At 29.4% G+C, this 11,688-nt stretch overlaps 3 protein-coding genes across 6 annotated transcripts; 1 reads left to right on the forward strand and 2 right to left on the reverse strand.

Moving 5' to 3' along the window:
* Window positions 1–462: 462 nt before the first annotated feature.
* LOC126855880 (transcription elongation factor, mitochondrial-like) lies at window positions 463–2,753 on the reverse strand. Its single transcript, XM_050603942.1, has 6 exons — window positions 2,452–2,753; window positions 2,066–2,208; window positions 1,763–1,973; window positions 1,504–1,650; window positions 1,184–1,346; window positions 463–911 (listed from the first exon to the last, which is right to left on the reverse strand). Exons 1-6 carry the CDS (start codon window positions 2,503–2,505, stop codon window positions 595–597), a joined length of 1,035 nt encoding a protein of 344 aa, XP_050459899.1. The 5' UTR covers window positions 2,506–2,753; the 3' UTR covers window positions 463–594.
* Window positions 2,754–2,927: 174 nt separating this feature from the next.
* Window positions 2,928–5,379, forward strand: LOC126855869 (kinetochore protein NDC80 homolog). The gene is made up of 2 exons (XM_050603914.1): window positions 2,928–3,177; window positions 3,502–5,379. The coding sequence occupies exons 1-2, from the start codon at window positions 3,039–3,041 to the stop codon at window positions 5,223–5,225; spliced, it is 1,863 nt and encodes a 620-aa protein (XP_050459871.1). The 5' UTR covers window positions 2,928–3,038; the 3' UTR covers window positions 5,226–5,379.
* A 3,128-nt stretch (window positions 5,380–8,507) lies between these two features.
* On the reverse strand, window positions 8,508–11,649 carry LOC126855877 (E3 ubiquitin-protein ligase MSL2). 4 transcript variants are annotated; one of them, XM_050603934.1, is made up of 4 exons: window positions 10,871–11,649; window positions 10,561–10,724; window positions 9,884–10,084; window positions 8,508–9,800 (listed from the first exon to the last, which is right to left on the reverse strand). In XM_050603934.1, the coding sequence occupies exons 1-4, from the start codon at window positions 11,457–11,459 to the stop codon at window positions 9,528–9,530; spliced, it is 1,227 nt and encodes a 408-aa protein (XP_050459891.1). In that variant the 5' UTR covers window positions 11,460–11,649; the 3' UTR covers window positions 8,508–9,527. The 4 variants fall into 4 exon arrangements, with proteins under 4 accessions (XP_050459891.1, XP_050459889.1, XP_050459892.1 ...); XM_050603932.1 differs by having other exon boundaries at window positions 10,489–10,724; window positions 10,871–11,648; XM_050603935.1 differs by having other exon boundaries at window positions 8,540–9,800; window positions 9,884–10,081; window positions 10,871–11,647.
* Between the last annotated feature and the right edge of the window lie 39 nt (window positions 11,650–11,688).

Consider the following 11,688-nt stretch of genomic DNA (forward strand, 5'->3'; position numbering starts at 1 on the left):
CGTGAGGATATAATAAATGAAATGGATCTATACAGAAAGAATCAGTCTATCGTATTTGTTAGTATCATTATTATTATTATTATTATTATTATTATTATTATTATTATTGATAATTCTCTCAGATTTATGCACTCTCGATTCTCTCGCAATTTCATAAATAATTATTTTCACAAAATACAACATTCGCAAGTGAATAGACTATTATCAATTCCTTTTATCACTTAGGAGATTCCATTAAAATTTCAGAATTAGGAAAATCCATTCGCATACACATATTGATGCTTATAAATATATATATGCATATTGAAACTTATAAATATATAAATATCCTCAAAAAGATTCCTTTGTATGTTATCTATTTATATTTATATCAAACTTATATTGGATGACAACTTGAAATGTTAAGACAATAAGTTTTGTGACATTTAACCAATAATTTCGGATCTACCTTTCCTTCTCAGATTGGAAATAACAAAAAATATCTTTTTATTAGCTATTAACAATTATATATAATATCAATTTCAAAATAAATTCATCGATAATATTAATATTATTTTCTTATTGACATTATTAGATAACAATAAGCAATAGATTTTACATGTCGCTACGAACGATCATATCAGGTCTTTGATGTACAACTAATTCTAAAAAAGCTAATGCTATCAATAAAGACCAACTAACTTGCTCTTGATAGACAGGACTTTGCGCATTGTACATGTTTCTTAATTCTGTCTTTATTAATACACTTGGCAGGCGTTCTTTGGTTTCCATTAATCTGTCGTTCTCTTGCAGTAGCTTTTCCATTATATATTTTGTAGCTATAGTTTCATTACCAACTACAAGTCCATAGATTTTTGGTAAAACACGTTGGCGCAATATAAATACATTATTCAATACAAATTCTGCAGTACCTGAAAAATTTACAATGCAACATTAACTTTTGTTTTTTTTTTTTAAATATATAATAGATGTTTATTAACATTAGAATGATAAAAACGATTAATTTTTTTGTGATAGTTGCAAATAAAAATCTGTTTAATCATTATCTTATTGTTCAGCAATTAATTCTTTTGCTTTATGTAGAAAGAAGGAAACAATTTTTTCTTCTTTTTTCAATACCAATAATGAATTTTAAGTGTTCAAGTATTAATATAATTGTCCATGTATAAAATAATTTTCATACTGTTAAATTTGCTATTTGATGTTGCCAGGTACGATAGAATGATAGCGGTTATCGCAGACTCTTGTACATAAATCGACCGATCCTTCTGATAGCCTATATTATTAACAATGTCCTGCAGTACATATCGATCAGCTTTAGGTAATTTTGCAGCTATTGGTAATGTCTAAAAAAATAAAAATAGATAGTTGACGATTTCGAATATTCATTCTACAATTAATAATCAATTTGAAATCCTTGGACAATAGATTTTTTTTATTAAATTATATTATTATAATTATATAATAACACTATAATTGTATTTGTATTTTTGTGATACTTACTAGTTGAAGAAAAGAATGAATATTTTTCTTCAACTTATTTTGTGGAAAAGACTTATAGCTCCATTGTAATACTTCGCAATCGCGATTTAACAATGACCAACTTATCATATTTGATCCTATGTATATACCTAATACTGTATTAACATCCTGCAATATTTCATATAGATAGAATTGATTACATATTGATAACAGAAAGAAACTATTAATAATTTATAAAGCAATATTTTTCAGTTTGAAAATTAAATTTGATTTCTTGTACCTTTTGGTTAAAAGTTTTTGGTGTTAGGATTAAGCCTCGTGTGATTTTTCTGGGACTCTTTGTCTTACTACTTATGATTGACTTGTAGAACTTGAATAGACATTTGTTATTTATACCCTTAACTTGTAATAAGTCCTCCAATGAGTTATATGGTCCATTATATGTGCGATGGTCTTCTAAACTCTGCGCACGCTTCTTAGTAATGGAATACCTTATAATTTCAATGATAAAAAATATATAATCAGAAATTTGCCATCATGTTTGCAAAACAGGAAATTTTTTGTATACAAATAATTAATTTACTGCAATAGATCTTCTGTGCCTTTGCTATTTATTATTTGGAGTATTTTTTCTTTATCTTCTTGAGAGAGGGAATCTATATTTATAGTATCAGTACACATATTTATTTTGAAAGCAATTGTATTTGATCCCCATTGTTTGTAGATCTGCAAATTAAATCATAAAAAATAAAGAGAACATTAAATCTAACAGAAAATTTCTTAGAGAAATTATATATATATAATGCAAATATATATATGTAATAGAATAAAAATATAGGATACATTTTATTAAATTGATTCTTAATTATAAAGTTTTTTTTTCATATTGTTTACCTATGTAAAAGTTATTAACTTCTACAATGTATATTATAAAGTATTCTCTCTTATCATACAATACGTAAGATTTACCTGCGGTTTTTGGCTCTTAATAAAAGTATTAAATAACTTTCTTATGTTCCACATTCTCTTTATTATAACAAATTACACATGGACATAACATTCGCCCATAAATATATCTATGGTTATTTTTTGTCCGATTGGCGTGATAAAATATATTAATTATGTATTCAGTTATATAAATCGTTAACAATCATCAATTTATACTTTGTTTATAGTGTTATAAGTAAATATTTACACATGAAGAAAATTATGTAAAAAATGTTCTTTTTACTAACAAAAGAGGAAAAAAAATTCTTTATACTGATTAGTTAGTGGAACAATTTGTCAAATGTAACAATTGGCTACTGGATAGACAACATCTGGAGTTTCGAAGATGTCTTGCATCAGCAGCCAATCGGTACGTTCGACAAAATCTCTATCGTATGTCAAATTGGAGAAACATTACCTTAAGAAAACTTTATTGTCTTAAGGTTGGCAATGTTGGATTCGGATGATTTAACTGCAAAATTCAAATATTTGTGTACTTTGGCGTTACGTTCTACAGGTGAAAATTCATTTCTCATGATATTCATTTCATTTTATTTCATTTCTCCAAGATGGATCAGCGAAGAACTATGACGTTGAAGCCGAAGAGAGTTTCGACCGGCGACAGTCACATTCCCAGGCCTCGTTTCAGGAGCTCCTCCAGCGATCGAGCGGGATCGATTGGCCGAAAATCGTATTTAAGGTCTTCAGGTACAGAGTTACAGTACATTTAAAAGCATTCAAATTTGTAATGTCTCTCAATCAACTAAATAATAATACCACGATAAAGGTAAATATTCCAAATATATACAAGTTTCTTTAAATTTTTTTTATCTTATCTTATATATTTTTATATATTTTATATATTTTGAGAGGTAAATATTGAATCTACCCAAAAAAATTGTTGCCCCTTTTATTTTTTATATATATTTTAATATGATGACTATGGAAGTAAATATATATATATGTAGAAAACATTTATTGTTAAATCTTTGTCTCATTATTTATTATTTTATTTATTATTTATATATATAGGTATAGCTAAACCTCTACATCTATTGGCGACTCCAGTTACACCTGCAAGAGTTTCTAGGGCTAATGTGCCAAGTTCAGTACGTTCAGAGGGACATCATACGGTATTACCAATAGGACGTTCGCCATCCGGCGATCGTAATGCCAGTAATGCCAAGGGTCCCAGAAAGGACACAAGACCCTTGGGCGATAAGAGTTATCAGATGGAATTGTTGAATAAGATAGATCATTTTTTTCACTTAAATCAGCGTTCAAACATGCTCAACAGTAATGGAAGTCTAAAGCCGATTACATTGAATATTTTCGTAGATGTTTCTAATTTTCTATTGAAGTCCCTTGATGTCAAGATAGATATCAAGCAAGAAATCACAACAAAAACTTACATAGAGGAGATTCCGAAATATGCAAAGAAGGTGCATTATCCTGGTGTACTAAGCAAATCATGGTTAAAAACCGCCAATGTACCGCATTCATGGCCCAATGTTCTTGGATGGATTGGCTGGTTGGTGGAAGCATGTCAAGTTAGAGAACTTGCGTTAAACACATATCAATTGGAAACTTTACCATTCGTAGGAACAGAGCAACAAGCTCATAGTAACAAATTAGAGTTTATAGCACTGTTGCAATGCTATAAAGCTTGGAATGACGAAAAACATGATGAGGAAGCGGAATTGTTGGAAAAATATCAACAGGACATCATAAGTCAGAAAGGCATTTCCGAAGAAGATATAGCTCAGGGACAAAAAGAATTGGAAGACAATAATTCGAAACTACAGATAATAGAAGAGGAATCTCGGAAAATTGATGAAATGGTTAAACATTTGAGTGAAAAATTATCGTTTTTGCGTGATAAAGAAGAAAAACAGTTAAATAGTATTAATGCCACAGAAGATTATATAAAAAGGATTTCTGCTGAGACACAACAGTTAAATGCAGAACGCAATGTTTTGAATGAACAGATTCGAGTGGGAAAGATACAATACAAAGAATTAATCTCGATTGTAAAGAACCAACCTATGTCTAAATCTGAAAAAGAAAAAATTGTCAAAGAATGCACAGAGATACAAAACTATATACATGGATTTGATGAGCATTTGACAGATTATCATAAGGAATCATACACTTTAGATATCAAATTAGCAGCCTTCAATAATGATCTCAATAAAGCAGTATTAGCATATAATAAAGAGATTTTTATGCATACCGATAACGACATTGAAGTGAATTTTGATGAATTAAAACTTCCAGAGAAAGGATTATTAAATCCAGAGATAATGGATATTATGAAAGAAAAAGTTACTTTAATGAATACTTTCAAAGAATTATTGGCAAAGCAATGCAATGAAGTAGATTCTCGTATCTGTTCTGAAACTTTAAAACTGGAGAAACTGCAAGAAAAAATTAAATCTATTGTAGATGAAGATAAACTAAAAGAGGAGAAATCTTGCATCGATAAAACGAAGACAGATATGAGAAATAAAAAAATTGAATTGACAAAACAAATAGAAGCCCTGAAAAAAGAAATCAAGGAAATGCAGAATACAATGTCAAATATACAAGCAATAGACCTTGAAATAGAAGAGGCTAAGGATAAATTAAATGCACTAAATAGAAGGCAAACATTTTTAGAACAATCTGCTGAAGAATTTTTCGACAAATTTTATAAAATCATTGGTGAACATAGAAGCGAGCTTTATAATATTTTAGCAAGAAAAAATAAAGATTGAATCTCTCTAAATCTCTGTAAATATTCTTATAATAATATGTTCATTATTTTTTTTCATATTATTTGTAATATATAATCTATTACACATGTAGTATACCGCTCATATTTGGTTGTATGATTTTAATACAATATGTTACAATATAGTAAAATGATAATAAATACAAAAATATAAAATGATAATAAATATAAAAATGTGTGATTTTAAACAAGGAATTTAATAAATACGTTTCTCATGGAAACTCTCATATGTCGTTAACAAAATAAATGCACTTTTTTGTTTCATATTTCTTTTTCATTTTCTTTTTACAAAATGATGCAAATTCTGGTATGTAAAATATTTTTATTCTATTAGTTCTGTGTCATGACAATGTGCAACTCATTTTTTTTCTTTTCCTTTTTTTGGATAAATTTTAGACATAATGTGACAAGTTACACAGTTGAAATATACATTCTTTAACTCCGCAATGTACATGATACATTAATAATTTATGAATAACAAAAGATTTTAATGAATACTATGTATATTACATATAAGAGATGTTGCATCCAATAAAGTATTCATCTTTTGTGAGAGTTATATTTTACAATATAATCGCGTTTCATCGACTCTTAATTATATCATGAGTAATTGATCTTCTATTGAGGAGTAACTTTCTAATTAATTTGCTGTACAATTTCACTTTAAACATTTGAACTAGAACATTTTTTTATATGAATTTTTAAAAATCATTTTATTTAAAACATATTAGAAATATATAGCAGGAAAAAGTCAAGTAAATATAGGAATGTGTGACATGTATGTTTTCTATTCTGCCCGTTGTATTATCATTATTATTATTTACTATAAATATGCTTTATTGATGATAAGTTATGATCATTTAAGATCATTAATATTTTCAAAGTCACTCCTCAATTATACTTGAACGTATTATTTAGGCTATAACTAGGTCCCAACTGCTATTTTTACCTTATTTTAATATGTACATATGAAATAATTAATGTGCTATATTGGTTAAACTGCATTGTGCAATACTTAATATAATGGATTTTAGTAATTTGCGATTTCTTCGAATTTGTTTTTTACTACAAATATATTTTTAAGTAATTTAAATAATTTCCAATTTATTTAGCTGTACATAAGATAAAATTAACAAACAAAGAGAAAGATTTAATGTATTATTTATATATTTGTGTGTAATTCTCAAAATTAACACAATTAGATGATATTAACACAAATATTTTACATATAAAAATATATGATATTACATTTTTGCATTAATTTTATCTTATGTAGAGCTTTATTGTATATTGCCTTAATTTTATATGTACGTGGATCATGTATAAATTTTCTTATTTATGAGATTTACAAAGGATTTAGCCCATATGCATATATGCTTTTATTTTATTAATATCTCTTTCCATGTTTAATGAAAATTGTCTTATTGCAAACTATGAGATCATTTATGTGCTGAGTGTATGCTATGTTGTGTTGACTATTGTGAAAAGATTGATGTATGCTATTTGTATCCAAGCATGATTATATATGAATAAAAATTGATGGATTCGTAGATGTTTAGAAGAATGCACACACATACACACATCACACATACATACACACATGAAAATTAAAAAATATTCTACATACACTTAGTAATTTTGTACTAATATTTCGTATGCGTTAACTATAATGAGTAATTAATCACATTCGATTATTCTCGAGTGAATTAAAAGTCTAAATTTTGCTATTCTCAATATCGTCTATAGACAAAATTCAACAGAATTATTTCTGAAAAATTTTACACGTCTTTAACACATAAAAAATATCGTTTATATACATATAATAACGTATTTAATTATTATAATAAGTTTTATATAATATATAGTCACAACACAGGATTGGATTTAACTCTTTGTTGTTTATAGGCACACAAATAATGTTGTTTAAAAGAAGATTATCAGCATATATTTTTATATATTTATAATTTATTAAATATCTTTCATATACGTGTAACAAAAATAAATAATATACATATCACATACAATAATAAAAAACAAAATAAATATAAATAAATAAATTTTGATATTTTAATATTATATTAATTATCATATTACAAATAGAGTATCTTGTATTCTTCTATCACACATCTTATATTCCTTATTGCTCTCTTTCTATGATCAATGATACATATATAGCAGATTTAATCATGGATAATAACATAATTTTATAGTAACAAATTTTATTAATAAAAAAATAAAAGTATTCTCTTATTTTTTCTTTATAAACAATTTTTTATATTAAGTAAATAAAATTATATTTATTCTTCTTTTGAAATGTGGTATGATAAAAGATCAACTTTTAGATTTATTTTAATATTTTTTTTATTAATGATAGTTTTTGAGAATTTGACACTTTAGAATCCATGCCCGAAGTGATTATTGGAAAAATCCAACCCTGATAGTAACGCTACTTAATACAACTCAGTTTTCAAATGAAATTTCAAAGCAAATAAAAACTAGGCGTTCATCTAATTATATCTTCAATTTTTTAAAGTAACAATTTTTACAATCTGAATTACGTATATGTCTCCTTACCTCTCATCTATTATTTAAATTATTCTGTTAGTGTACGCTTACTTAAAGTATTTGTCATTATTTCGATGCAATCTTAAATTGTAGGAAAATTTAACAGGTTATCGCCCTGCACATTCTTTGCATTTTATACGGATTATAAAAATTAGTATGCAAAATAGATAATGATCTTTTTGTCATATTGTATGTACAACTGGCAAGTTGATGACGAGATATCTTTTAATATATAAATACATCAATTCATCAGCTTTCATATTTAAATTTAGCTCACTTCACATAATTCTCATAGAGAATTTGTATGTTTGTGGTTTCATTATCAGTTTTGTAATATTTATAAATTTTAGAGAAATGTGAATAGATAAATTATTTAGAATATATGTATTATGTAACTCAAAATATGCTTCAATATATATTCATGTATAAGACATGCAATGCTATATACATTATTAGTGTATCTATATATAAAATATGAATAAAATATAAATTTATTTAGTAGGAAATTATTGGAACTATAAAAAAAATATACAATATATATACACATATACATACTCAATCGACACATGAGAAATATTTTTATATATGAAACTTGCCTTTTATACTATACAATTAACGGATCAATATTCAGTAGAAATTATAAGCGTTTACACAATTTAATTTAAAAAAAAATTAACGCATTATATATAATAAAATAATAGATGCTAAATCATAATGATGATTAATTTACAATATAGACAAAATTGACTGTTGTCATTGTGATTAACATGTTCTATGCCAGACTAATTTTTGGTCTTGTCTTTCCATTCACGACTATTGCTCACCTCACGTTATCGAGGCTCATAATTTTGCTTATGACATGTAATTTTTATAAGATTGCGAAATTTTATTGTTATCAAGAAAAAAATGTAAGCTTAAAATGCTCTATAGAATAAAATAAATAAGAATATATAATATAATTGCTATAAAATAAACAGAAAGAATAATAACAACAATAGGCTCAGACAAATAATTAAGTGGAAATATTGGCAGATAAGAGCCAAGGCACAAGTGCCGGTGCGCAAATTTACTATCGTTAAATTTTTATTAACAAAATGCATTCAAAATGTACGTTTTGGAGCGTTTTTTGGTCCATTTCTTCAGCATGGATATAAAAATATAAAAATTAAATTGGAATTTTGAAACTTGACATGCACAATATTTGTTGTTGCAATCAAATTTTAAATTAAAATTAATTATTAGAAATGAATGTACGCGTTCCATACACAATACAATAATTGTACTTATGCATATATATAGATATCAGCAGATGATTTTACAAAATATTTTATAATAATTACATTTAATAGCAAAAATATTAAACGGTTTAAACGGAAATTTCCATAAGGTTGGCCCATGTGGCAGAGAACATGTTAAACGTCTAATTAAATTTCTTAGTTTTTTTATGTCATGTACAAAATTATTTACACAAATATATAAGTGATAGTAAACATATACACATATGCGCGCGCGCACACACACACACACGCATATATATATATGTTTACTATTACCACTGCAAATTTGTAACTGCTATATTTTTGATTCTTACAATTTTCAACATTAATTTTAATTAAGCTTATTTACATAACGCGTCCTTTTCTATTTACAGGCGCACTCGCCATATTCTGTTACTACAAGTATTTATTATCACCTTTGCAAAGTTTATTTAAATATTTTGTCACACATCAATTTGTATATCACTATCTTCTGCTTCACTTTCAGTACTCACCATAGCATCTTCCCCCACTAACAAAGCAGCGGGTAAGTTTTGTGGTACATTGTCTATATCTAGTCTCGGAGTGGAATACACATTTAAAACTTGTATTGTTGTAGGAGACGTCGATAAACACTGCGGTACAGATCCCAGAGGATCTCCACTTAATGCATCGCAATCCAAAGAAGTGGACAATTGCAATTGTAAATTATGAAGTTCAGGTATATGTGGACGGATCTGAAATACATAAAAATTATGTATGATACTTGAAGACAAGAATTAAACATATGACGAGCTTTAAATCGAATAAATTAACTCACCTTTAATCCATCTGCCGTGTGAGGATTTCTGCAACCTCTACATCTACATTCTACACAGGGTTTACTTTCCACATAACAAGGACACCTTTGACCACAACAGGTAAGTTTGCCAGGTATTGCAGTGGCATTGCCACATCTGCATCCTTTCCTTTTACTTCTAGCTGAGCTTGACCTTGGCTTCTTAAAACTCCCTGAAGACTGCTTAAAAGAAAGCGTGTTATGTTATTATTAATATTCATAAAGAAATATTGGTTTAAAATTAGATATTACAGATTAATGCAGAAGTAGTTAAATTAAAAGTTGGAACAAATAACTCTTTGAATATGATAAAAGAAGACAAACGTCTGCATTAATCTTTCTTATGGGACCTAGACGAACATAAGTCTCAAGATTTCTTTAAAACTAGTATTAGTATAAAAATAAGAGCAATATATATATAAAGGTTAATCACAAGTTCAGATATAATTGTTAATAGATCAGAAAAATTATTTTACCTTACAAGAAGTGTTAACGGAGGACACACACTTTAAGCATTTAAATAATGATTACAGTGCAATATACAATCCTGTAAGGCATAAGATTAACCGAATATCTATTGAAATTACTTTGCTGCTCTTTGAAGATTTTTTCTCAGAAGGGGTCCCATATCTAAGGTGGGAAGACGGAATGCATTTTACCCCTCCTACAGAGCTGTGCTGGCTGCCATCTGTCTCCTGTTGACTCGTATCCATGTCCTCTGTAGCAGCAGCCTTACGTTTTATTGTAATTTTATTACCAGATCCAGCATACATCACAGAATATATAGAAGATCCATTCGATACCGTACGAATCGTTGGCGATTCTAGGTTGACAATAAGACACAAAAGAGATTATTTATGTATTACTTAATCACTGATTGAATAATATTCATATTTATATATACTTATATATTTATAACTCGAGTTAATAGAACGTTAATTTCAACAGAATGGCATTTATGATACACACCAGGTATATTCTGGGATATCGCCTCAGTGGTCTGAACGCTATTTCCCTGGGTCTGAGTTGAAGTGGTACTGGTGTAAACACAGGGTAGGATACTGTACGCGGATTTGGACAGACCGGCGTTGCTTTTGAACTCGTCCTTAAAACCCGCGCCTTCCTGGATAAGCTCCATGAGACTAGTGGCACCGATGGTGGACGGTGCCCCGTTGGTGGTAGCGCTGTTGGCGGATGTCACGGACAGCAGAAGGGTGCGATAGATACCGGTGCTGGTCAGGTATTCGCATAACTTCTTATAACACTGCAGCAGTATCCGCAGCTGGACGTTCTCCACGTATTTCTCGTAGTCCTTGCACCAACCGCAGGACGGTTTCAGCTTCTTGCGGCCGCCGCGGCATCCGCGGCACACGTGATGCTGACAGTTGGTCTCGGTCGGCGTGTGTGGCTCGATGAGGAGGTTCGAGCATACGGTGCAGCTGAGACTCTGCCGCAGATACGGCACCAGCCTGTACAGATCCGTCCAGGAGTTGGGATCCTCGGCGTCCGCCTGCAGCACCAGTCGACACGTAGACACGTACAGGCTCGTCGCGTTCATCGCGCTTCACGCAACAACCGCGTCCACTCCGCGCGCCGAAGCCGCGAAGACATGCGATGTCAGGATCACCAGGTTCTCCAACCCCGCGGCCGGGGGGAGGGGGGAATCCAGTTCTTGAATTATTGGTGCGAGCAGCCGCTGCTAAACACTCCGCGCGTAATCATCCTCGCGCACACAAACAAAACATACGCCATGTTTCGTCGGTGATTCGCGTATCCCTCGCATTCTC

The sequence above is a fragment of the Cataglyphis hispanica genome, chromosome 17 (assembly GCF_021464435.1).
Source record: "Cataglyphis hispanica isolate Lineage 1 chromosome 17, ULB_Chis1_1.0, whole genome shotgun sequence".
Taxonomy (NCBI): Eukaryota; Metazoa; Arthropoda; class Insecta; order Hymenoptera; family Formicidae; genus Cataglyphis; species Cataglyphis hispanica.

Excerpts from the sequence above, each read along its gene's own strand:
- LOC126855877 (XM_050603932.1), bottom strand. The coding sequence starts at position 11,459 with ATGAACGCGACGAGCCTGTACGTGTCTACGTGTCGACTGGTGCTGCAG. Across the intron at positions 10,725-10,870 it reads GATATCCCAGAATATACCTG|AATCGCCAACGATTCGTACG; the intron begins GTGTGTATCATA and ends TTGTCAACCTAG. Across the intron at positions 10,085-10,488 it reads AATCTTCAAAGAGCAGCAAA|CAGTCTTCAGGGAGTTTTAA; the intron begins GTAATTTCAATA and ends CTTTCTTTTAAG.
- LOC126855869 (XM_050603914.1), top strand. The coding sequence starts at position 3,039 with ATGGATCAGCGAAGAACTATGACGTTGAAGCCGAAGAGAGTTTCGACC. Across the intron at positions 3,178-3,501 it reads ATCGTATTTAAGGTCTTCAG|GTATAGCTAAACCTCTACAT; the intron begins GTACAGAGTTAC and ends TTATATATATAG.
- LOC126855880 (XM_050603942.1), bottom strand. The coding sequence starts at position 2,505 with ATGTGGAACATAAGAAAGTTATTTAATACTTTTATTAAGAGCCAAAAA. Across the intron at positions 1,651-1,762 it reads CAAAAACTTTTAACCAAAAG|GATGTTAATACAGTATTAGG; the intron begins GTACAAGAAATC and ends GAAATATTGCAG. Across the intron at positions 912-1,183 it reads ATCAAATAGCAAATTTAACA|GTACTGCAGAATTTGTATTG; the intron begins GTATGAAAATTA and ends TAAATTTTTCAG.